Source organism: Dromiciops gliroides, chromosome 5, assembly GCF_019393635.1.
Source record: "Dromiciops gliroides isolate mDroGli1 chromosome 5, mDroGli1.pri, whole genome shotgun sequence".
NCBI classification, from domain to species: Eukaryota; Metazoa; Chordata; class Mammalia; order Microbiotheria; family Microbiotheriidae; genus Dromiciops; species Dromiciops gliroides.
Window position 1 is genome coordinate 83726771 of NC_057865.1, and position 26508 is coordinate 83753278.

General features: G+C 38.5%; 1 protein-coding gene across 1 annotated transcript in view; it reads left to right on the top strand.

The window, feature by feature from the left end:
• Positions 1 to 26508, top strand: part of PTPRN2 (protein tyrosine phosphatase receptor type N2) — a 1559908-nt gene that overhangs the window by 669064 nt on the left and 864336 nt on the right. Inside the window, exons 7-9 of the mRNA XM_043965830.1 lie at positions 14873 to 15124; positions 16914 to 16954; positions 18686 to 19071. Coding sequence (XP_043821765.1) covers positions 14873 to 15124; positions 16914 to 16954; positions 18686 to 19071 — 679 coding nt within the window. The remainder of the gene's footprint in view (positions 1 to 14872; positions 15125 to 16913; positions 16955 to 18685; positions 19072 to 26508) is intronic.

The window sequence follows — 26508 nt, forward strand, 5'->3', positions numbered from 1 at the left end:
CAAAAATATTTCTTACATGCATTCATTTTTCAGTATAGGTTTTGCTCTAAAATTTTCTCTCCCTTGAATACTTCCCTAAGAAATATTCATGGGAGCATAATGTCTAAGCTTAAAGGAAACATAATGTCCAAGCTTAAAGAGAGATTATCTAGAACAAGGCTTCTTAACTTTTGCTCTTATGGACCTGTTGACAATTTAGGGCAGCCTATGAACCTTTCTTAGAATCATTTTTCTTAAAGCATAAGATAAAATATATGGAATCATAAATAAATCAATCATATTGAAATAGTTTTCAAAATATACATTAAAATTATGGATCCAATGTAAGAATTCTGAGCTACATGATATCCCACATTTTACAAATAAGGTCTGTCCCTTGAGATGAAATGATTTGTCAAAGATTTCACAAATGACTTCTAAAAGAGATTCAAGATTTGAACCTAGGACCTCTGGTTCAAATCACATTCTTTTTATTTCCTATCCTCTAGTTTAACTACACTGATATTCACTGCTAATTGTTTGATGATGACAGTGATAGTCTAATTTTATGAAGAATCCTAGACCTTTGAGAACTAGAAAGAACCACATGGTTATATTGGTCTATACCAATTTGGACACTTTCATACTCCTATAGATTCATGGTAAAAACAAATGAAACTGAATGTGATTTGCATCCTTCTCTATGAAGTCAATGTGATTAGGACTCTTACTAAGGATGACTATTCCTTTTGTGAAACTCATCATGTTGTCATTTGAAGACCTTTATAGAAGTGCCCATTCTCTGTAGGGCACACCTACAGTTGTTGTTCACCAGGAGTCATTGCAAGTTGATCTCCTTTTCCAATCCTTACATATTTGATATTTGACATTTTGTGTAATTGCCTTGCAATATCACCCTTGGAAAGCTGAAAGCTACTTAAAATGTCATCCTGAGCAGGTCAGAGTCTCAGGTTTGTGTAGTGTGCTTAATGGGACAAAAGAATTGCCCACTTTGATCCTTTTAATCTTCAATTGTATTCCCATTTCATGTTCCCCATCTGCTCCATCAGGTTTTGGAAGATTCTAAAATGTGTGGCTTCTTATTTCTTTTCGTCTTTTATAGGAATGTTGATTCAGACTTTATAAAGTACCTAGCCCACCCTCCTGATTTTGCCTTTCTTTGTATTCCTAGTGCTTAGCATAATGCCTGCCACATAGTAGGTACTTAATTTTTTAATAAATGGCAAATTCTGAAACTGAAACTCAGAGAAATGCCCAAAGTCACAGAAGTAGTACATGGCAGAGGTGATGAGAATATTTTTGAGGAAATGCAGTTATTAACAATGGCCAATGAGTTCTGTCATAAAGGGTTATTTGGAAGATGTTTTAATATACTTAATCAGCTAGGTGGTGTGATAGATAAGAGTATTGGACTTGAGGTCATAAAGACCTGAGTTCAAATTCTGTGCCTGGAACATTTAATAGCTATGGGATGCTGGGTAAGTCATGTAACCTCATGCTTCAGTTTCCTTATCTGTAAAGTTATGGGGTTTGATTTGATGACATTCAAGTTCCCTTCCAGAACAAAATATATGACCATATACTTAGTGATTGCATTTACCACAAGCTTATCTTTGACCCAGAATTTGCCTGAATAGTCATGCAATAACCCCTTCTGTAAATTGTGGTGTTTTTATTACTGATTCTTTGTATTGGAATCATTTCCAGAGTTGGTTTTGTAGGTTATATTTTTAAACAGAAATTTTACATAGCATTTCTTTAAAAGTAAATACAAAATATAGGGGCAGCTAGGTGGCGCAGTGGATAAAGCACCGGCCCTGGATTCAGGAGTACCTGAGTTCAAATCCGGCCTCAGACACTTTGACCCTTACTAGCTGTGTGACCCTGGGCAAGTCACTTAACCCCCATTGCCCCGCAAAAAAAAAAAAAAAAAGTAAATACAAAATATAAAAGATGATTGTGAGCAGAGATATGCTAAAGCCATCTTGTTCAGGCTCTGGTGGTCAAATTTTTAGTGTGAACCTTAGATATTGGCAAACACTGCAAATCAGGATCTGGTTGTCATGTTGATTGTCTAGACTTAAAAAGTGATGGGAAAAATGTTAATAATGCACATTAAACTTAAAAATGTGATGCAGCCAGATCTTAAACATTTACCCTGATTATGAGGCAATTTCTGCCTGGTCTTTTCAAGCTCTAGGTAAGTGGAGAAAGAGAAATTTTTGGTGGATTAACAGAAGAATTTATTGCCAGGCTCATGCAATACTAGAATGGATTGAAGGTGGTGATGAACCTTTGTTCATTGTGAATCTCTGACAATAGGCTACCTGATAAGGCATCCCCATGTCCTATTTTGGTTTTATCAAATGAGAGGACTGTATGTCATACTTTCACAGGGCCAACGTTATCTTTAAGCAAAGTAGATATGATCTGAGGGGATTCTCTCCCTGAGTGCCCCTGCACAGTGCCTGAACATTCCACAGTAGGAAATTTATTATTTTGACCTAAGGCACTCCATCTCAGGAAGTGTCCTATTAGCATCTAAATGCCCTCAAGAGGATAATGCATTGACCAATTGTTTTCCATTTTAGGTTTGTTAGAGAATCATGGTCATAGAGATTATCTGTGTCAATCCATACCTGAACAGAAATGTCCTCTAGATTATTCCCAACAGGTAGTCCTCAAACCTTCAATTAATATCTTCACTGATAGGGAACTTGTTACCGATCAAGGAAAGAAGAAAAAAAGGAAGGAAGGAAGGAAGAAAGAATGGAGAAAAGAAAGGAGGAGAGTATGGAAAGTAGGAAGGGAGTGAGAAAGGGGAGAATCAAAGAAAGGAAGGGAAGAAGCAAAGAAGGAAGAGGGAGGAAGGGAGGAAGGAAAGGTAGAGGGGATGGAAAGTAGGAAGTGAGGCAGGAAGAACACAAGCATTTATTGATTACATCCTTTATGCCACACACTATGATAAGTGCTGAGGATACAAGCAATACAAGCAAAAAGGAAGGCAATTCCTGCCCTCAAAGAGCTTGTATTCTAGTGGGGGAAAGACAAACCAGATACCTAGCACCAATGGGAGGAGGAGTGTGGACCTTGTGAAACAAGCTGTAGGAATGTTAGGCTGTTTCGGGGCAAGGAGGACCCTGGGACTGAGGGACATTCTAGGATGAGACAGCAGTAGAAGTATCCAGAACAGATCCAGAGGGAAAATTGATTTCTCTTTGGGATACTTCTCACTGTTAGGAAGTATTTTTCCTCCATGGATCCATGCTTTACTTCCACTTTTGTCTTCTATGGCCAAGTGGAGCAAGAAGGAAGGCATCAAAGACAACTCAGTACAGTTTTGCATAAATCTGACTCTGTTTACACAATCCCACCCTGCTAATAAATGAATATCTAAGTAGTCGCCAGGAAAATGCATGTTCTTCTTTTATTTTATCATGACTAAAATAGAGTATTTGCCACTGCACACTGGTTTGCTACAAGAGTAATGAACACTGGGCTTGGAGGGAGGAGACCTTCCATAGTCTTTCCAGTGTCATACCCTGTTGTAATCAAACAAGCAAAAACCACCTGTGAAGGCTACCTTCCCCTGGCCTCTCTACTGGTCCTTCTGTGCTCCCATCAAGCTTGCTAAATTACTTGGGAGACATCTGTGAAAGCTTTGTCTTACCAACAATCTAATTAGATCCTTTGGGAAGCTTTGTTGTATAAGCTTCTTTCTACTTGGTATTTCCCTTACTCTATTAAAAAAAAAAACCCTTCAAACTCTTTTCTTACTTTCCTAATGCTAGTAATTTACAGCCACCTCCTTTAGCTGGGATCTACTTAGTTGATCCTTGCATCTGCTTAAAGATCTCAACTGATAGAGAGCTCATTATGTTCAGGATAGCCCAGTCACCTTTCTGATTCTCTCTCACTGTTAAGAAGTTTTTCCTTGTACCAAAATCTGCAACTCTACAACTTCACCCTGTGGTTCCCATTTAGGATCTTAGGATCACAGAATCATATCTCTAGAGATCAAAGGGACCTTGAAAGACATGTCTATCTTCCTTGTTGCATAGAGGAGGAAACTAAAGTAGAAAACCTTTCAGCCACTTGCTCAAGTTAATATAAGTAGTGAGTGGCAGAGACAAGACTCAAACCAGGCCCTCTCAGTCCAAATCCAAGACTCTTTCCTTTGCATCTTCAATCTTGGTCAAAAACAAAGCGAGTCTAATCATTATACTACAGCTAAATCCAGCTTAGTGCAAATAATAAATCCCATAAAGTGGTCACATTAGTTAAGTCCTACCCCCCCCCATATTTCCTTTGAGTTGGAACCAATTACGATAGTTTACATAATTATGACTTTGAATAGTGTAAATTTAAATATATACAACCACTCCAGAGGACTCATTACTTGTACTGATTAGGATGTTTGTAAATAATATGACCACTTCAGGAGATTCATTATTTGAATTAATCACTTTAATTCAATTCAAATCAATAAACATTTATTAATCCTGACATTGTGCTGAGCACTGGAGATGCAAATGAAAAGAGAAAAGAAAGAATAAAAACAGTTCCTTCCCTCAAGGAGCTTCCAATCCAATGGGGGAAGACAATACACAAAAGGAAACTGAAGAGAGGTAGGGAGCTAGAGGATAACTAGTGTGGGAGCATAATGTTTCATGTTCAGGTTAAAACCAAGTTAACCACTGATATAAAATGAATAGTTACCTATAAAAAAGTTCTGAGTGCTCTATGAAGGACAGCTTTGGGATGTATTTCTAGCTCTCTTGCTCTGCCTTCCCATCTTCCAGTCAAGACTTAGTGGTACATGATAGACCTTCAATGATTAAAGGTAGTTTACATGCTGTAGCCCACCCCAATCTTCTTTTCTCCAGGTAGAATATGCCCCCTATCTTCCTATGGCATAATTTCAAATCTCTCCATTATCCAAGAGACCAGCCTCTGAATGTATACTGGTTTGTCTATGACTTTCCTAAAATGCAGTGCTAAGCAGTAAACCCAATGAGACTATCACTTGTCTTGTCATATTGTGTAAGATCTTACCATCTCGTGATATCGACCTGTTCCAAATCCTTGTCTCTTCCATTTACCAATATTCAGGACACCCTCCTGCTTTCCTCAATGCCTTTAGCACCTCACTCAAAAATGGAGAATGAAATTTCAAGTTGAAAAAAAGAGTCCAGAACCAGAGGAAAAATAGGAGCCAGTAGTTGATGCAAGGACAAAAGTTTAGAGCCCATGCTTAGGAGCCAGGAAGTTTCACAGAAAGAGGTCCTTGAAAACAGATCCAGGATCAAGGCTGGCAAGCACTTGGAGAGCAGAAGCAAACACAGTGTGCTGAAACTCATAGGCTGAAATTGAGGGGAAACGAGCTTCAAGCTGTAAGATGCCTATTTATGCTCTTTTAGGAGTCATTGACTGGCTCCCCCCTACCCACCCTCCCAAAAGGCTTTCTTTTGATAGTCTGGAGGCGCAGGTGGTCTCTCTACAAGCAGATACCAAAGGGAGGTTGATAGGATTTGGGGATTAGGAACAGAATTTCCTGAATCCCAGTTGATAATTCTGCCAGGCCAGATATGCAATTGATGTGGCAAATGGGCAATTTTGCTCCTGGTCACAACTATTGAGGAGCTCTCCCTGAGGGGTAGTGATTTTAAGCTCAGCCAGAGTCTGCTGAGCCCTGCCCTTCATAGAGTCATTTTTATTCTTTATGGAACACAAAAAAGTGTCTTTTGAACCTAGTTCATTTCTTTAGGATTTTTTATGCAGGTTGGTATTGTTCCCTTGTCACAGATCATAGATTTAGAGGTGGGAGGGCTCTTTGAGATCACTCAGTCAACCCCTTTTTATTTTACAAATGTAGAAACTGAAGCATAAATTAACTGAGTTGCCCAAGACCACACAGCTATGGAGGAACAGTCAGAACTCAGAGCCAGGTCTTCAAAATCCAAATCCCATGTCCTTTTTTTTTAGGGTGGGGCAATGAGGGTTAAGTGACTTGCCCAAGGTCACACAGCTAGTAAGTGTCAAGTGTCTGAAGCTGGATTTGAACTCAGGTCCTCCTGATTCCAGGGTTGGTGCTTTATCCACTGTGCCACCTAACTGCCCCCCCCCCGTGTCCTTTTTACTATACCATATTGAATGCTTTCATTGATTTAATAAGAAATGAACCTCTAACTTTCCCTGGGATATGATTGCAGGACCAGAGAAGGCAAATGTTGCAAGAGAAAGGGATCATCCCATATACCCTTTCTTTTCCTTACCCCCAAATAAAACATAGCTCTTTTGCTATGTTGCTACATTCTTTTCATGCTCTGCAGAAGGCACTTTCTCTGCCTTAAAAGCTTCACTTCATTATCTATCCTTCAATATCTCCTTGCTTCAGACTTGTCAGGTTCAAACGCAATGGTCTGTCACCTATTGTGAGTGTCATGGCTGAGCCTGGGATAACTGCTCTTCTGCAGTGGTTATAGTACCATGCTTAATATCCTTCCATTAGGGAATCCTCTGTGTATACTCACATTTCCTCTAACAAATATGGAACAATGAGTACTTTTCTGAATCAGTGCAGTTTAGTATCTATGACCATGTTTTCCCCCAGTTTGACCTTCAGCCTCTTAGAGGTATATGTGATGGACAGTTCTCCAGTGGCTCTGGGAGCTGCAGACATAGCAGCTGCTGAGGAGGCAGGAAGCTGCTCTAGCCCCAATTTGCTGAACAAATCTGGAGAACCTGCAGACCTTGTTAGAAGGGAGTCCACAAGAGCACCTGTGGCCATTTGCCTTCCCCATTCATGCCCCGCCCCTACCGGTGTGAGCTTGTCCCCCTTCTTATTTCCATTTTGTTTGAGAGCCAACTAGTTCTTTGTTGTAGGCACTGAACCTGCAGAAGTGGAGATAAGACTTTCCTGATAAAATAGACTCATGGGAAAAGAAAAGAGCTTGGTTTCTTTCTTTCTTTCTTTTTTTTTTTTTTTTTTTTGGTTCAGGGAGACAAGAGAAGTAGAAATGAAAAGGTTATATTGTGAGCCTCTCAGTTACGGGGCTTGTCCTGATGGGAAACTTTCCCGAGAATGAACAATGAATGACCAAAACAACAGCAATGGTGACTGTAACAAGGAAGCACCTTTAATTTTCAAAGTGCATCTTTTATGTTTTCTGTAAAGCAGCCAGCCCTTGTGTAGCAGCACAGAGAAAACAGCAATAATGATATTGTTTTTATAGCATTGTCAGGGCTCTCTTTGCTCAATTGCTGGTTTTAGGGAGGCATTCTTTCCAGCAGGCATTCTTTTCCATGTCCTTGTCAATTTTTTTCCCCTTGGAACAGAAGAAAGAGTAGGATTTGGAGTCAGAGGATCTGGGTTCATCTATGTGATCTTGGGCAAGTTAGTTAACCTGTCCAGGTTTTGATCTCCTTCCCTGTAAAATGAAGGAGGTAGGTAGAACTAATTATCACCTCTATTCAGAAGACTCACAGGTTTGGGTATCCAGCCCTCTTCACTGTTCTTAGCATCAGTGCCCTATCACCAAATGCCCGTTAGGCATCTCAAACTCACCATATACCATATCTCAAACAGAACTCATTTGCTTTCCTCTAAAATCTCACCACCAAACCGCCATATTTTTTGTTGAAGATATTACTCTCCCAGTGATCTCAGTTTTTAAGTGAGGCAATTGGGGTTAAGTGACTTTCCCAGGGTCACACAGCTAGTAAGTGTTATGTGTCTGAGGCCGGATTTGAACTCAGGTCCTCCTGACTCCAGGGCTGGTGCTTTATCCACTGTGCCACCTAGCTGCCCATATCCTCAACTCTTCACTCTCTTCCACCTCATGTGTCCAATTAGTTGCTAAACTTTGACATTTTTACTTCCATTAACATTTCTTGTATCCAGCTTCTTCTCTCTAAGCACATAGCTGACCACCTTTGTTTGGGCCCTATCATCTCTCACCTAGATCATTGCATTGGCTTTCTAATTGGTCTCCTTGCTTCAAGTCTTTCCCTATTCCAGCTCATCCTCTACAGAGCTGCCGAAATAATTTTCCTTAAGCTATGATCTGACCATATCACCATCCTACTCAATAAACTCTGGTAGCTCTCTGTTGGCACTAGGATCAATTATAACTTTCTCTGTTTGGTTCTTAATGCCCTTCACAATCTGATTTCAATCAATCTTTCCAGTATTGTTCTATGTTATCCTGCTTTCTGCACTCTATGGCCCAACCAAATTGGCCTTCTCTCTGTCTTTTCCCTATATAGTAGCCCATCTTTATCTCTCTATCCATCATCTCTCTGGCCATCCCTATACTTGGAAAGCAATTGTGCTTTCATAACTGTGCTTTAACTGTGCTTCATAAAATTCCTCACTTCCCCCAAGCTGCAGTTCAACCATCCCTTTCTCCATGAAGCCTTTCTGGCTCTTCCAACGTTAGCACTCTCCATCTCCAAATATATGGGTTTTTTAAAAATTCTGTATATAATTGCATAGATACATGTTGTCTTCACCAAAACAATGTAAGCTCCTTGAGAGTAGGTATTTGTTTTCCTTATTATTATTTTGGATCTATCTTTCTATCATTTAATATAGTGCCTCATACATTTAATAAATATTTGATTGACTGAAGCTGAGATCATGCCTTGGAGACTGGCCCTCTACCCATTATATCACATTGCTTCTTAATTAACTGACTTAATAAGGTAGTTAGTAAGCTGATTTTGTTCCTCTCTTAGTTATGTTTTGAGGGGAAGAATTTGGGCCATGATATGTCTGTGTCTATAATAACAATTCATTATACTATACTTAGAAAATTACTCTAATACAAAATTATAGCTTTTTAAAGCTAAATGGAACTTTAGAGATCAATAGATAGCTTTAAACAGATACATGAATAAGTCCTTTCAAATCAGTCAGAATATTATGGGAGAGGGTTTCTCCTTTGAAAAGATTTTTTTTCAGAAATGAAGGCAAAATAATATTTTTAAATGTTCCTCTTTCACATTCAGGCAAAAATCCTTTGGAAATGCAAACCTTTCTTGGTTAAAGGGTAAAGATCTGTGAATATGTCCTCGCAGAAGTCGTAATAATGTTCTAGCTGCTTATCTTTGTAAAAATCCGTAAGGTGTCTAGATAACCTCAAACTCTGTTTTCTTGTCATCTGTTATTCTGTGAATAAAGCTTTTATTGACCAGGCAAGATTGTCACTTGGCTACAAAAGCAGTTTCAAAATCCAGCACTGTCCCTGGTTGATAGGAGAGTATAAAAGGCAGAACAGTTTTTTTCCCCTACCATGTAGCATAATAGAGGATTTCTAAGTCCTGTTTAGTTAGTATGCTTTTTATTTTTTTTACCTTTGATTCACCAGAGAGTTGCCACTGTCATTTTTGATGGCTCTGGCTCATTATGATAAGTATCCTTATTCTTGTCCTTGCCATCCCAGAATGAGAATGTGCATCCAAGAGGCAATGTGTAGTAATAAAGGTTCTGAAGTCAGGGTGATCTGGGTTCAGATATGCCTCATACGTACTTTCCACCTGTGTGACCATGGGTAAATCACTTAGCTCTTCTGACACCCAGTTTCTTCACCTTTAAAATGAATATAATAGGAGGCAGCTAGGTGGCGCAGTGGATAAAGCACCGACCATGGATTCAGGAGGACCTGAGTTCAAATGTGACCTCAGACACTTGACACTTACTAGCTGTGTGACCCTGGGCAAGTCACTTAACCCTCATTGCCCTGCTCCGCCCCCGCAATTAATATAATAGTTGGAGTACTTACTTCACAAGCTGATTATGAGACTTAAATGTGATAACTAAAACATTAAAAAACTGTAAATTGTTAAATGTGCATAAACACACCTATGTGTATATATGCATACATATATACACATATACACAATAACAGTTACAGTAATCAAAGTATTGGAAAGCTTTCTCTATTTTTCTATTGGCAACTAAGTGACCACAGGAGATAGAGATAGTAGGTTTGGAGGCAAGAAAACCTGAGTTCAAATACTACCTCAGATACTTATTAGTTGTATGTCTCTGGGCAAGTCACTTAACCTCTCTTATTTTATTTGCTCATCTTTTAAATGGGTATAATGATAACATCTACTTCATTGGGTTGTTATGAAGATAAAATGAAATAATATATGTAAAACATTTATCACAGGTCCTGGCATATAGAAAGTGCTTAATAAATACTTATTCCCTTCCCCTCCCCTATTAGCCCCTACGAGAAAGAATTGTTTAGAGGATCAAATGAGATAACACATGTAAAGCATTTTACAAGCCTTAGAGTGCTCCATAAATGTTAGTTATTATAACTGGTACCTGCTTAAAGCCTGATATTCCCATATATCTCTGTGCTTGCTACTTTTTAATTTTTTCATTTTGCCCAAACACTCCAATTGGTTGTTGGCTAGTTCAAGGGGAAAATAGAAAAGGAAGATGCATGGATAGATTGTCAGTCATCTGAAAAATAAAAACCTTAGGGTCTTAGAAAATAAAAACAATGAGATACAACAGCCAAAAATATCGGTGAAGTAGAAGATCCCATTTAAAATGCTGTGCTTTCCAGAATGAATGAGATCTTGCTACTCTACCCTAGTTAGAAGACTGTGAGCCTTGTGTTGTTTTAGGTGCCATATTTTGAGAAGTACTTGGATAAACTGGAGGGCATCTGGAAAAGGGTGAACTAATACTGTAAAGAGCATCCAGAAAATGTCATAGATAGATGAGTTGAAAGAAATAGGGCTTTCTAACTTGGAGAAGAAAAATCTTAGCAGGGTTCTGAAAGGTTGTTATGCAGAAGAAAGATTTGATGTGTTCTTTTGAGTACCAGAGGATAGAAATTAGAAGAATGGCTGAAAGTTTCTGAAAGACAGATTTCACCTGCATGAAAAGAAAATAATAACAATAACTAGAGCTATACAAGAGTGCCATGTGATCCCTGGAAAGATTATAGGTGGTAGTTCCTTGCTCACTAGAGATCATCAAGCAAATGACTACATTTCAGAGCTGTTGTAGAAGATAAGGAAAAAAAGAAGGAAACAAGCATTATTAAACATCTTCTATCCTCACAGCAATCCTGGGAGGTAGGCACTAGTATCATCCCCATTTTATAGTTTAGGAAACTGAGGCAAACAGAGATTAAATGGCTTGCCCAGTTTCACACAGCTAGTAAATGTCTGAGGTTGGATTTGAACTGAGGTCTTCTTGATTCCAGGCTCAACATTCTATCCACTATACCACCTAGCTAGAATTCTCATCCAAGCCCAAGGCTGGTCTAGATAATATCTGAGTTACTATCTTACTTTGATATTGCATTCTTTACTAAGGTTTAAACAGCTTTTTCTGATCTATTTTAGGAATCTTAAGTACTATCAGGTTTTTTTAATCTTTAGGAAAATTTGCCATAGATCCCACACAGATAACCCACATGTGGAAGTTTAGAAATGACTCTGATTGTCAGCATGGTTACACACACTGTCTTTGCTCCCGGGAAGGCTGAAGCTGGCAGATTGCTTGAGCTCAGGAGTTCTGAGTTCCAGTAGGGCCAAATACCATTGGGTGTCTACACTAAATATAGTGCTAAGATTTTGAGCCTCTGGGATCAGAGGGCCATCAGATTGCCTAAGAAGGGGTGAACCATCACCAGAAAAACAAGTAGGTCTACATTTCCATGCAGGAGAGTAGGAGGATGGATCAGAGGGAGAACTAGTCTCTAAACAAAACAAATTCAGGTTTAAAAAAATTGAGGAGGGGGCAGCTAGGTGGCGCAGTGGATAGAGCACCGGCCCTGAAGTCAGGAGTACCTGGGTTCAAATCCAGCCTCAGACACTTAACACTTACTAGCTGTGTGACCCTGGGCAAGTCACTTAACCCCAATTGCCTCACTTTAAAAAAAATTGAGGAAAAGGAGCCACAGCCTGTGTATAAGTTGGGAAATTACTTACACGTCATGTGTAAAAAGAATACATTGGTTGTTAGTGAAAGCATAGCCCTTACGTTCACTGCTTTTACAGATTGTGGAAGTTTTGATGAAAAGTAAGCACTCCCTTCTGCATCTTAAAATCCCATTCAAAACTCAGCTCTAGGGCCAGTTTCTACTTGAAACCTTTCTTCACCTGGTCAGCTTATAACTGCCTCTCTTCCTTACCCCCTCCCCCAACTTTATATTTTAAAAAATACTTATGTGTATATTGTCTCCAGTAAAAGAATGAAAGCTTGGGAGCAGCTAGGTGGCGCAGTGGATAAAGCACCGGCCCTGGATTCAGGAGGACCTGAGTTCAAATCTGACCTCAAACACTTGATACTTACTAGCTGGGTGACCCTGGTCAAGTCACTTAACCCCCATTGCCCCACAAGAAATAAAGAATTAAATCTCCTTGAAGGCAAGGGCTATTTCCTTCAAGTTTTTGTATCCCCATAACCTAGTACAATGTCTGGCCCATCACTGATGCTTCATGAGTGTTTGCTGATTGACTAAAAAGTATCCTGAGCTTGAATTTGAAAATTATGAATGATTTCTGATTCATCTCTACCTTTCTTGAAACAGCACAGTTATCTACCAGGTCCTCGTATCTGGGTCAGTGCTGAATACTAAAACTGGATGGATGGATGGATGGATGGGTGGATGGATGGAGAGGGAGAGGTATATAGCAATGCCATTTTGTTGAATGGTTTTATTGAATTGAAAGCTGAAAGGGGACTTTTGTATGAATTCTTTTCCAAGCTTTCTCTAGTCTACCTTTCGAGACTTATTTCCTCTTACTCCCCTTCATGAATCAAATATTCCAAGCAATCTGACTAACATGTTGTTTCCCCAGTTCAGCATACCATTTCTTGTCTCTATACTGTTTTCCATACTGAGAATCAGCTTGCTCTTCATTGCTTCCTCTTAGAATCTGTTGGTACCTTCAGTGCTAAGTTCAGCTACCATCTACTTTAAGAAACTTTTCTTTATCTCACAAGTTGTTAGGGTTTCTTCCATCCCCAAATTATTTTTATTTACTTATCTTTTCACATGTTTTATTTTCCAGTAGAATGTAAGCTCTTTAAGGAGATACTGGTTTTCATTTTTGTCTTTATGTTGCCAACATTTAGCATAGAACCTTCTACATAGTTTAACAACTTCAGAAAAGATTATCGAGTCATTATACTTACTCATCTCTAGCCAGATTTCCAACTCCCTCATTTTGATGTAATGAAATATTTTTATTTGCCTTTTTTAATCACTCTTGTGTCATCAAATCTTTTTGATATTACTGTTTAAGTCCATTTTTTCCCTTCTCTTCTCAGTGAAGACAACAAAAATTGGTCATTCTCTGAATAGTAGTCTTTCTATATTTGTAAGACAAATCTTGAATCACACCCTATTAGAATTCCTTTAATATCCTAAAACTTCCATTTTCTGACTCATTAATCATGTTTTGAATGACACCATAGTAGAGGGCATAGAGAACTGGTCCTGGAGTCAGGATGGTCCATGTTCATATCTTTTTTGTTTGGTTGTTTTTTTTGTTTGTTTTTGGTGAGGCAATTGGGGTCAAGTGACTTGCCCAGAGTCACACAGCTAGTAAGTATCAAGGGTCTGAGGCCAGATTTGAACTCAGGTCCTCCTGAATCCAGGGCCGGTGCTCTATCCACTGCGCCACCTAGCTGCCCCCATGTTCATATCTTACCCCTGACACATGCTATACTAAGAAGGGCAAGCCATTTAAATGGTCAGTGCTATAGGCAATTCCACAAGACTTTAAATTACAGATGAGTTGATACTCTACATCTAAAGAGGGAGTTTGCACATTGAGACTTCTTTATACTGCTGAAACCAGAGGTCCAGGCTGTCATTCTTCCCCTCCCACCTCCAACCCTTGGCAAAAGAGGGAAGAAAATATTTTATGATGTTCTTCTGAGTTATCTAGAGGTCTTACATAGCAAGATCACTGTTCAACATGGTGGAGGATAACGTCAAAAAGTCCAGAATAGAATCAAATTATTAAAAGATCCTAGATTTAAAGCAGGGAAGGATGTTAGAGGCCATTCAGTACAGTGAATGAATACAAAATAAAATCTTTATTAAGCATTTAAATATGTTCTAAATACTACTATGTTAAGTACCAGGTAAACACATACAAAAGAGAAGATAGTCTCTTATATCAAGGAGTTTACATTCTAAGTAGGAAAGACAACACTTACACTGGGAAATGGTGGCTAGGGAGAGGATTTTTTGGCTTGGAAAATTACAGAGATGGCAACTGGAGTCATAAGGGAAAAGAATGATACACTCTTTTCAGGAAGAGTAAGAGTTTATTTGATTCTGGTTGTTGAATTGGAAAAGGCTGGGAGATAAGAGGGATAAGGGTACCAGATGCCATGTTGAAAAATCTAGGGATTGAATAAAAGCATAACTGTAGTCCTGGTCTTAACATTGTGGATTACTGAGGCATCCCCCAATCAGGATAGCTCCTTCATTTGACAGATGAGGAACTGAGGCCCAGAGATGTTAAGAAACTTGTCCAGCATCATCCATGTTTTAAATAGAATAACTGAGATGTAAAACCATGTTCTTTGGTAAACAGGGGCTAATGGAGGGGACAACATTTCCTTAAGGTCCCCTGGGCAAGCTAAGTGGCAGAGCCAGAATTAGAATAAAGATCTTATGCTAATTCTGGGTCCTTCCCTTCATTATTCAATAGATTTTGATCTTTCAGTTTTCATCAATACAACCTAAAAATGGGCATCCCCACTCCCACCATCTATTCCCTATCCTCCCCTTGAAATCTAGGACTCTTTCTTTTTTATTAACATGCGAATAAGTATTGTGTGTATGTGTGTGTGTGTGTGTGTGTGTGTTTATTACAGAAACCTTGATTCAGAATGTCCGGAAGGACCTAAAGAAGAAACAGGGAAATGTGGATAATTTGAGTCCCCTGGAGTTGCAAAATATGGCTGATGTGATCACAGATGCCATGCAAGGTTCAGATACAGAAGAAATGCCTGGAATTGTGGGAATTGAGGCTGACGGAGAACAAAGGGAACAAGCAATGAAAGGAGTCAACAGTCCAGAATCAAAAGCCTACCAGAATGGCTTGAAGGTTGAAGATAATTCAAAAGGTGAGGGGCCTTGCTTCTTGGCTTGCCTCATGAAATAAAATCCTGTCCACAGTCAATTAGATTTTGTATACTGTTTCAGAGTGGGGGGTGGGGCTTGGTGTTAAGGTGCTGCTGAGAGATGTAAGGGTTATCTGAAACCTGAGATATGGTTTCTATTGGGGAGACAGGGATTTCTGGTAATGATTTTTATCCGTTTGAACTTTGCTGCTATAAGCTCTCTGAACAGGCTAAATCTACCCAGGCAATTATGTTGAAAGGCAAATTACTGTCTCTGAAGATGTATAATTCCTTGGTGCAGAAATTGAGATTTAAAAAAAAATAGTAATAGTAAGTGTTTGGGATTCTGAGGGTGAATGTTTTCATATATAGGAACAATAAAATGAAAAAGGAATTCCTCTAGCTTCAGTCTTTTGCTATGGCTCCATGAAGAAGAGGTCAAAGATCATTCCCCAGACAATGGCACTCCACTTGACTGAGAAGGTCAAGTGAGACTCTCCTGGCTTTCTTCCTTCAGAACCCAGCTTCCTGATAAGCTGCTCCTTACTTAGATTTATTGAGGATTTGTGTCTTGCTCTCCTTTACATCTTCTTCGATAAGGGTCATGGTTCAGGGAGTGTCCATGGGCCTGCCTTAGGACAAAGCCTGGCTTGGCTTCAAAGAGGAAATGTTTCCATTATTATCAAAGTCAGCTCCCTATTGGCATAAATTTCCATTCACCAACAAATGTTGATTAGAGACCTGTACTCTAAATGATGAGTGATACAAAGGCACTCAGGAGACATCGTCCTGTCCTCAAATAGCTTATCTTCAGCCTTGAAGAGTTTTGTTCTCATTGTCCAGTCATGTCTGACTCTTGGTGAGCCCATTTGGGTTTGTTGAGGTTTTTTGCCTTGTTTTGTTTTGTTTTCTTTTACAAAGATACTGAATGGTTTCCCTTTTCCTTCTCCAGCCCATTTTATAAATGAAGAAACTGAGGCAAACAGGTTTAACTTGTCCAGGGTCACATAGCTAGTAATTGTCTGAAGCTGGATCTGAACTTAGGAAGAGTTTTCCTGCCTTCAGGCCTGCCACTCTATCCATTTTGCCATGTAGCTGCCCTCTGTGCTTGAAGAGTTAGCACTGTTCTTTTCACTTATTGTCTGTTCATTAAACATCTGCATGCTATTTTTGATATTTAAGTAGAAAGAAAATCTGGAGTTTTCCTAACACAGTAACAGCCTCAAAGACATTTAATTACTTTATTACTCTGATGTTAGGACAAACATCAATTAAAACAAAGTTTCCTTTATATAGTAGAACAACAACCAAAAAAAAAAAAAAAGATTGTGCATGTTCATTATGTATAGCCGGCTTTAAAAAAAAAGTATATCATAATTTCAACAAGTAACTTTTAAAGCTGTCCATCTGAAGATTTTTAATCCTGAAAAGTCAGTTTAACAGTGCTGTATGCTTGTGCTTGGGGTTTCATTTGATTATCACATAAATATGAATGCCAGGCACTCTGGATTCCTTGTTGGTTTGGGTGAGAAGAGTGAAGATACTAAGTTGGGCAATGATGTATGACTGAACTGGATGTATAGCCCTCAGCTTCTATCCCACTTGAATGAATAAGAACAGTATGTCCCGCATTCCAAGTAGATTTCGTTTATCTTTTTAATTAGAACAGTTCATTGCCAATCTACACTATAAGGCAGTATGCTGTATGATTATCTGATTTAAATATGATATGACATTTTGCAGTGGTGTGAGAATGATGAGAATATTGATAAGAAATTCATATCTTTTATAGGTAGCAGATTTCAGGAAAGTGATGATGGAGTTGATGAGAAGGTAAAATCTCTCTTTTTTTCATTGTAATATTACATGTCGTGGGGAGGTTTATTAATCCCAGGTTATGACTGGAAATGATATAACAATTCTCCTCAGAAGCAAATCGGTAGAACAAATTAATGCTGCAGTTATCAGTTCATAAAGCCATGGAGGAATCTCATTTGAAAAACATGTGACCAGCAAAAAGAATGTATCATTTATATAGAACTAGTGTTGATTTTGGAATTTGTGCAAGACTATATGAGTTGAAGTCCACTCAGAATATAATACATTCTTTTTTTTTTCTCTTTTTTTGGATATTCTCAAGAAAGTGGTTCAACTTTTTTTTTTCCTTGAGGGAAATCATTAGTTGCTATATTTGGCTGGATAATAGAATATGTTTTGTCTTTATCTGGGGGAAGTTTTGCACTGAGTTAGCATATTATTAAATAAAATAAAATATTACAAAAGGTAAGGACATGTGATAGACACATTGGATGAATTACAAAAGCATGTCTGAATGCTTGGTTTAAATTCAAATCTATGTAATGTAGTACCTTGAATGATATATGTTGGCTCCACCCAGGATCCTAATTTGGGCAGTAGTTTATACAAGGATGATCATTCTGCTTAATTGTCCAAACAATTTGAAAATGGCTCCATTATTTGCGTTGTATTTCTCTCTTCTTTTATACAGTAAATGTGATGTAGCACATATGGTTATAAAACAAATCCCAGGGTTTTACTTCTGTTATGGGAAATGTGTTATCATGGTAAAGATAATATAAAATAGGTGGTAGATTGAGTTAACTTTTTTCTTGAAGTGAATTGAAATGGCAGCCAGACTTGTGCCCTGTGGAATCTTTATGTACCAGTAGGCCATTCAAAGCCTTTTATGCTCCAGTATAAAGAGAGCTGGTCTGAGAGTCAGAAGAACTGAGTTCAAATGCACAAGCTGTATGATTTTGGATGTTACTTGGTCTTCCTGAGCTTCAGTTCCTCATCTGTAAAACAAGTGGATTGGGTTAGATGACCTTTGAGGTAATTTCTGACTCTAGCTCTGTTATCCTATGTAGTCAGGCTATTAATAAAATGTCCTTTAATCCTCTTCGAGGAAGCTGACATAAGATTATAGACCTGGCTGAAAGAGACCTTGGAGTCCCGGATGTAGTAGTTTGTTCCTTGAGAAGTTCAGGGATTTGCTCTGAAGCAGTAAGTTGTCATGGCAGACCCAAATTCTCTGACTTCAAGTCCAGCATTCTGACTCATGGCATTCACCAAGTGGTGGTGTCATCACCACAAGAGTTAAAAATGGACAGTTCTTTAATCTATCTGTTTATGCAGCTGTACACATCCTTTGGATGGCCTTTTATCTTTCTGCTGATGTTTTCTTTAGTTTATAGATTAAGATGCTAAGGGAGCCTCTGTTTCCTGATCAGCAAAATGGAGACAATAATAATACCTAAATTCCAGGGTTAGTGTGAGGATCAGATGAGATAACGTTTATTGTGAGATATTATTATTCTGAGGATGAAATGCGATAATATTTATAAAGATATTTGAACATATTAAATCATTCTCTAAATGCTAAATCTTATTATTATAATTTTAAAATTACTTTCCTCTTTTGTATGTATTTTCATTCCTGTTTAGTTCCAAATGAAATATTTTATTACCAATTTCCCGGGCCGCAGTGCCCTTTTTTTCTTTAGGAGCTTGCTTTATAATTGATTTTTCTTTCATTTCTACCAGGTGAAAGGTTTGGATACCAACTTGGTGGGTCTTGTGAATGAGCAGAACGCTCGACATCTGCCTGAAAGATTCCCTTCTGAAAAGCCCTTTAAAACAGAGACCAAGAAATCAGAAGATACTGAATCTTCCTTTTCCTCCGAAGAGGAGAGTGCTGGGGTTGAAAATGTGAAGAGTGAGACCTATTCCCAAGAACTGACAGCAGACGAGAAGCCAAATGCTGACCCTGATGCCAATGAATTTGTGGAGTTTCAGGACTGGATGCAGAGTACCTTAAAACAAGATGAAAGACTCTCTGAAGGACCTCCCAAAGTTCCAGAGGAAGGCCTACAATTAGAGGTGAAGTCTTCTGACGAGGAAGAATATGGCTACATTGTGACAGAAAAAGAGTAAGTAAAAAAGTCCAAATTACATATATGTATATTGGTATATGTGTGTATTGATATATACATATATAATACATATCTATATATGTATACATATATACACACAGCTATATATCAATACATATATATTAAGGGAGAGATATTGATATACATATACATACATACATAGAAATATGTGTGTATACAGGTATTTGTGTATATATATATATATATATTACTTGATATATAGTAAGTGTGCATTATGACAGATTTAAGGATTGTTATGTGAAAACATTTAAGCTGTATCTTTGCAGTAGGGTTTATGGGACTCAAGTCATTTCAATTCAACAAGCATTTATTTGTTAAGAGTCTATTGCCTGGGGGGCAGCTAGGTGGTGCAGTGAATAAAGCATCAGTCCTGGATTCAGGAGAACCTGAGTTCAAATCCGGCCTCAGACACTTGACACTTACTAGCTGTGTGACCCTGGGCAAGTCACTTAACCCTCATTGTCCTGCACACCCCACCAAAAAAAAAGAATTGACTGCCTGGCAGACACTGAGCTAATTGCTGGGGTTAAAAAGACCACTAATAGATGGTCCCCACCCATCAAAAACTCACATTCTGAGGGGCAAGGGTAGGAAGAGAGCAATATTTATACATGTAAGTAAATTTATAATATATACAAGATAAATTGAAATAATTGGTAGCTTTGGTTTGTTGTAGTTGATGGGACAAGGAGGAAATGGATGCCAATACCCAGTGACATCAGGAAAGGCCTTGTGTAGGATATAACATTTGAACCTCAGCTTGAAGGGAATTAAGGGTTACAAGAAGCAGAGGTGAGGAGGAAAGAACACTCCAAGCATGAGCTCCACCTCTATAAAGGCACAAGGGTCAGAAGTGGAATGCCATTTATGGGTAACAGCAAGTCAAATAGTTTGGCTGGAGTATACGAAAGAAAGTAATGTAAAATCAAACTAGAAAACTAGATGGGAGTGAGACTGCTAAGGGTTTTAAATAGCAAAGAGGGGAGTTATTTTATCCTAGAGGCAAGAGGGATCCTCTGAAGCTTCTGGAGCAAAGGAATGATACCATCAGAACCATGTTTTAGGGATATCAGTTTCACAGATATATGGAGAATATACTGGAGAAGGAAGAGACTGCAGTCAGGAAGGTCCCATGGGAGACCTTTGCAAAAATCTAGTCAAGAGGCAAATAGTGGAAGTGGAGAAATGAGAACAGATTTAAGAGATTATTTCCTTTTGCCTAGTACTTCAGAATCATAAAATCATAGAATGTTAGAAATGGAAGAGACCCTGAAGATCATAGAGTCCAGTCTTCTCATTTCCTGATGACAAGATTAGAATCAGAGAGATTTAGCCACAAGCCCAAATTTGCACAGCTACTGAATGGCAAAGCCCAGCTATGAAGTCCCTTGTCTGAGATCCTTGAACAATATGATTTGTCCTGCCATCTGATGTCAGTTATGGTTGAGTCACTTCCCAGGGTTTTATGCTACTGCTCTGGCTACCTCTATGTCAATTTCCCCTGGGTATTCCTCAATATGGAGGTTGTTTGGTTAGCCGCTAACATTGGCTGTGTTCCAGTTGAAAAAAATATATACATAGTTACTGAAGCTAGTGCAGTAAGAATGTCAATATTCAAGATGCTACAGCTTCTATTTCTGAATTCAACACTAGTTATTTATCTTGCTGCAAGTTTGTTTCAGGTAGAATGGAAGCTGAAGATTCTTCATTATTCTGTTTGGGCTAGGCTCTGGGTTTCTTTTGGCTGAACTTGCTAGGGTTCTTCTATCTGATGTTCTGGTAACTTATGCTATATGTTAGTTTCTTTTCCTCCATTAAAAGACTACAAGCTTTAAATATTTGACATCAAAGTGTCCCAAATAGCAGGATACAGGGGAGAAAAGATTCACAGTAACAAAGTGTTCCTTCCTCTGTCTCATTTTGATCTGAAAGTAACACGAATAGGAATCCAAACACCATGTACCCAACAAGCTAGAAGCAGTGGACCCCATTTTTGCAGGTTATATCACTAATGAAGCTGACATTTGATGCTATACTTTATTTTTTAAATTTGCTATTTCCCTCCAAGCAACCAAAGCAGTATTTCAAGGTAAAAAATACATTTGGTAGTTCAGACATTCATTTTTTTTTCCTTTTAAAAAGTAGACTGTGCTTTTGTTAAGGTTGATCATCATATTGGCATTAGGGTAGATAAAAGGAATTCAGAAGTCATTGACTTTTCAATGATTTTGAGCAATGAGGAAAAAAGTTTACATGAAATCTAAATTTGTGTCTCTGGCAATGATAATTTCCAACATTTTCCCCTTCTCATTATTCCCAATAAGAGCTTAAATCTACCAGCATGTGTTAGTTCTTACTGCATCCCAGCTATCAGTAATATCATTAGTAGAGAAAACGGTTCCGTACCAGAACTGAACAGAAAATGTGTTGTGGTTTGGGTTTGTACCACATGATGGGATGATAGCTTTCCCCTGAAAGCTGATAGTCTTGAAATTCAAGACTATTTTCAGCTTTTGTTGATTGTGTTTGGGGGGTAAGTTCTAGCAGTTGTGATGTTCAGTCTTATACTAGAAAATACATTGACTTATTTTTCCCCCCAACAAGATTTTTCATCAAGAAAGTTCTGTTTTCCTCTCTTTTGTTCAAAAGCCATGTGTTTCTTTAGTCACTTGTCTCTGTCCTTGTGGTCTTTATTGTAGAATTATCACATAATTTGATTCAATGCAATTGAACAAGTATTTATTATTCATTTATTGTGTGCCTGGCACTATGTTAGACACTGGGTATATGAAACAAGAAACTGAACATATCCTGTCCTCAGGGAGCTTACATTTTATGGTGGGGACAAAACATATACATGTATAAAGCAATATATGAAGTATGCATAAAATACAAGGTAATTTTTAGAGTGACATAAGCAATATTGGGAGAGTCGGGGAAAACTTTCTGTAAGAGAGGGATCTTGATTTGACCCTTGAAAGAAGCTAGGGGATCCATGAGGAAGAGGTGATTAAGAAGAACATTCTAGGCATGGAGCATGGCTAATACAGGTACCTTGTCATCCATTTTCATCTGACAATAGCCAAGTCAGATGGATCTTTACTAAGATGCTAATGACTGTTATGAGCTATTAAAGCAGAGGTAGGTACTCATGTGATGACATGTGATAATCAGTATGAAATATTGTTGTATTCATTTTAAACATTCCTCTATTGCTTTTTACAAAGAAAAGCCTTCCGTTAACAGATCTGTCTGCCTCTAGAAAATGACACTTTACACTTTCAAATGATTTGCCTATTTTTCTTTGTATTGTCTAGCTGTTGTGATAGTGATAGAGCTTCTATTTTGCAGCTACAACCTGTAGTGATTGGGCTCAGAAGCCTCCTGTATTCATATGCCAGGCTTTGAGGCTTGTTACTTTCTGTCCTTCTATGTTCCCAGAGACAGTGTACTCAGTGGGATAGTTGACAGATGTCAGAGGTGACTCGTTCACTATATTAGAGTTTCTGACTGCCCTGGCTTTGCATATACAGCTCGTGATGGCTAGAACTATGGGCTTTATTGTTGAGATGCTGGGTTTTAATTTTACCTCAAAGTAGAGATGAACATCTCCATGTAATTCTTAAAGAAACAGATTTCTGATAGTTTTAAAGACTTGTCAAAATGGCAGCTAACTTGTCAACAGGGATAACAATAGATGACTCCTGCTGTTTGTCTAGTGACCTTTCAGAAGCTTAGAGCAAGGCAATCCATACCAATCCATACTATACATCAGGGCTAATCTCACTAGTGAAATGACAGTTTCAGTGTAGGCAATTGTCTAAGAAAGCCTCTCAGGTGCTGCCTCAGCACTTTCTGATGGCAAGAAGCCTGTTGAAATGGACCCTTTCCTGTTGGCTGCTGGTGACTTTCCAGTAGAAAATGAAGCTATTAGGATGAGGATTTCAGCACGTTCCTCTGTTCCCACAGAGGAAATGGACCTTAGACATGGTTATTTAACATTTAAAGTTTGACTTATAGTCAGAAAGCCATCATTTAGATTACACTGGTTTACTTTTGTTTCTCCTTTGCCAGATTCACAGTGAAGAGAATGTGAACTTTATTTCCACAATTCTTCTGTCTCTAGCAAAGGATAGTGCTACAGCTGATGTTTTCCCATCAATGGTGCCTACAAAGAGTTGCCTTTATTGACTGATTGCTTGACAGTCAACAACTTTAGATTTTCAGTTGGGTGAGAGAGACCCAGGAGTTCAATTGAAAATTATGTGGGTCAAGTAATGGATTGTTTTAATAAATTGGGGTGGGTGCATGGAGTTGTGGATAGAAGTGATTAGGAAATGTGTCTATGATTGAAAGGTAATCTGGTACTTTAAAAAGAAAAGCAATCAGGACCATAATTATTTAATATAAAAACAATAGTAACAATTATAGTATCCAACATTTTTATATTGCTTACTGTGTGCTGAGCACTGTGCTAAGTGCTTTACAATTACTATCTCATTTAATGCTCACATCAACCCTAGAAGGGTTGCCATATTTGTAGATCTGGTGAAACCAGCCAGAATCATCACTAAGAATGGGGTTCTAAACCTGGGATCCAAGGATTGATTACAAGGGCAACATAAATGGGGGGGAAATTCCATCTTTGTTTCACTAACCTTTAATGAAAATGTAGCATTTTCTTCATTTATTAATTTTTTTAAATCCTGAAAAGGGGTCCACAGATTTTACCAACCTACCAAAAGAATCTGTGGTACATAAAAGATTAAGAACAGGGGGTGGCTAAGTGGCACAGTGGAGAAAGCACTGGCTCTGGATTCAGGAGGACCTGAGTTCAAATCCGGCCTCAGACACTTGACACTTAATAGCTGTGTGACCCTGGGCAAGTCACTTAATCCCCATTGCCTCGCAAAAAAAAAAAAAAAAAAAAAAAGATTAAGAACATCAGATCCAGACTAGGCTTTAGAGTAGACTATGACCTGTACTGGCATGTTATGGATTTTTTCCAATGAAATTGGGTTGTCAGAAGAATGTGTCTCATTTTTGCCAGGGCATCATTTTGCTTTTTACATTTTCTGATATGATAGGATATGACTTAATGACTTGCTCTTTGGTTTAATGACTTGTCATTTTCTCTTTTATCCTCTTTATGAGCTGGAAGGCTTAGTCAAGACTGAATAAAGAGAAGGCCTTATGCTCCAAGAAGGAATATTTTATCAACCTATGTTTGAACCATTTAATCTTAGGGTGAGAGGAAGAGATCACAGGGTAGAAATGTGTTTTGAAGCTTGGAAGAAAACAAACAAAGGGCAGCTTTCTTCTTAGCAGAGAAGGAACTGACTTTTAATTGGATTCAATAAATCCTCCAAAGGCCTATGCCAGAGCTATTATACTTCACACATAAACTTGTGGAATGTAGTGCTGTAAGGGAGGTCATGTAGTATGGTGGAAAGACAACTGGAGCTGGAACCTGGAGATTTGGTCCTTAGTTTTAGGATTTATTTTGTGACCATGGAAAGTCACTTCACCTCTGGACTTTGATTCACTTATTCATAAAATAAGAGGATTGGATCACGTGGTCATTAAAGTTACCAAAGGTTGAGGCAGCATGTCTTGGGCACTGGTCTTGGAGTCATGAAAACCTAGGTTGAAATTCTGACTACCACTTCTTTATATGTGACCAAGTCATTTTATTTCTCTGGGCCTCTATTTTCTCATCTATTAAATAAGAAGATTTGACTCAATATCCATTAGTGTTCCTTTGAGTTCCAAATCCATGACCCTCTGAGAACTCCTCACTCTGAAAGGCTCTGATTCTGGAACAGAATATGAATAGAAGAGATATGTTGAATTAGTCAGTTGAATTGACTCTGGAAAAGTAAAACATAATTACTAAAATCTTGAGCTTCAAAGAGAGTGATGTGAAGACAGAAAAAAATAGGAAGCATGGTATTTTGAATATCGTAGGTATTCAATACTTCTGTCAGATGTACACATGGATGGATGGATGGATAAAACCACATGACCTTGGGCAAGTTACTTAAGTTGAGGCAGCTGAAATGGAGAATGGGGCATGGAGTCTAGAAGATCTGAGTTCATATCTACCTTCAGTCACTTACCAGTTCTAAAAGCCTGAGCAAGTCATGTAACTTCTGTCTCAGTTTCCTCATCTATAAAATGGGAATAATACTGACACTTCCCTCCCAGGGTTGTTATGAGGATTAAATGAGATAATGTTTGTGAAGTGCTTTGCAAACCTTAAAGTGCTATATAAATGCTAGCTATAATAATTATTAGTGGTCATTAATATTAATTATGTATAATAATAAGTAACTCATGTCAACTAAGGGGTTAAATAAGAAAATTTCTAAAGTTTCTTACAAGCTCTATCCTAATATTACATAAGACAAAGAAGATCAATCATGTTGAAGGGGGGGAAGCTAGGTGGTACAGTGGATAAAACACCAGCCCTGGATTCAGGAGGACCTGAGTTCGAATTCGGCCTTAGATACTTGAAACTTACTAGCTGTGTGGCCCTGGGCAAGTCACTTAACCCCCGTTACCCTGCAAAAAACAAACCAAAAAAATCATGTTGAAGGGACCTATGTATCACCCTCAGATAGGTCAGTGACATGTGTAGACAGAATGAGCTGTTGAATAAGTGGCCTCCTTATAGTCTTAATTTCCCCTTGTGCCAGTAGTGGTGTCTTCTTGTGAATCCTTCATACAGGGGTCAACTCAACCTGCTGGATGCCTTCTTCCCCATGTTAGAACATTACTAGTACATCAGTGCAACATAAGGGCTATCCATTTGTTGTTGCTTGATCCTGATGAGCATCTGGGGTGCCTATTTTTCCAGGCATACCTCTCTTTATGTATTTACCAAGTGCAATCCTGCTGGTTCTTTTCCACCAGTTCATTCTTGAGCCCAGGTCACTGTCCATCTGCAGGGTTTGTGCCTCAAGAGAATGATGCATGACAGATATATTTCAATTAGCTGGGAATGTGTCTTTGGAAAGATCAAGAACAAGGTAATCTGTTGGGAAAACTGAAAAAAAGGTGTTGCAGAGGAACTCAAGGAAAGTCAGTGGGAAGTGTGAAAGGCAGAGGTGGTATGAGTTTCAAATGAAACAATATATTTAAAGCTCTTTGCAAACCCCAAAGCACAATATATGTGCTTCCCCTTCTCTTTCTACATCAACTTCTCCTCCTCCTCCTCGTTCTTCTTTCTTTTAATCCTCCTCCTCCTCTTTCTACATCAATTTCTCCTCCTTCTTCTTCAATCGTCCTTTTCCCCCTCCTCCTCCAATCACTAAGACTCCATTCTGATATTGGTTTTATTCCCTGAGCCTGATGAGCTCAAGCAATGTTTACAGCACAATACAGGGACAAGTTAACAAATGTTTAACAACC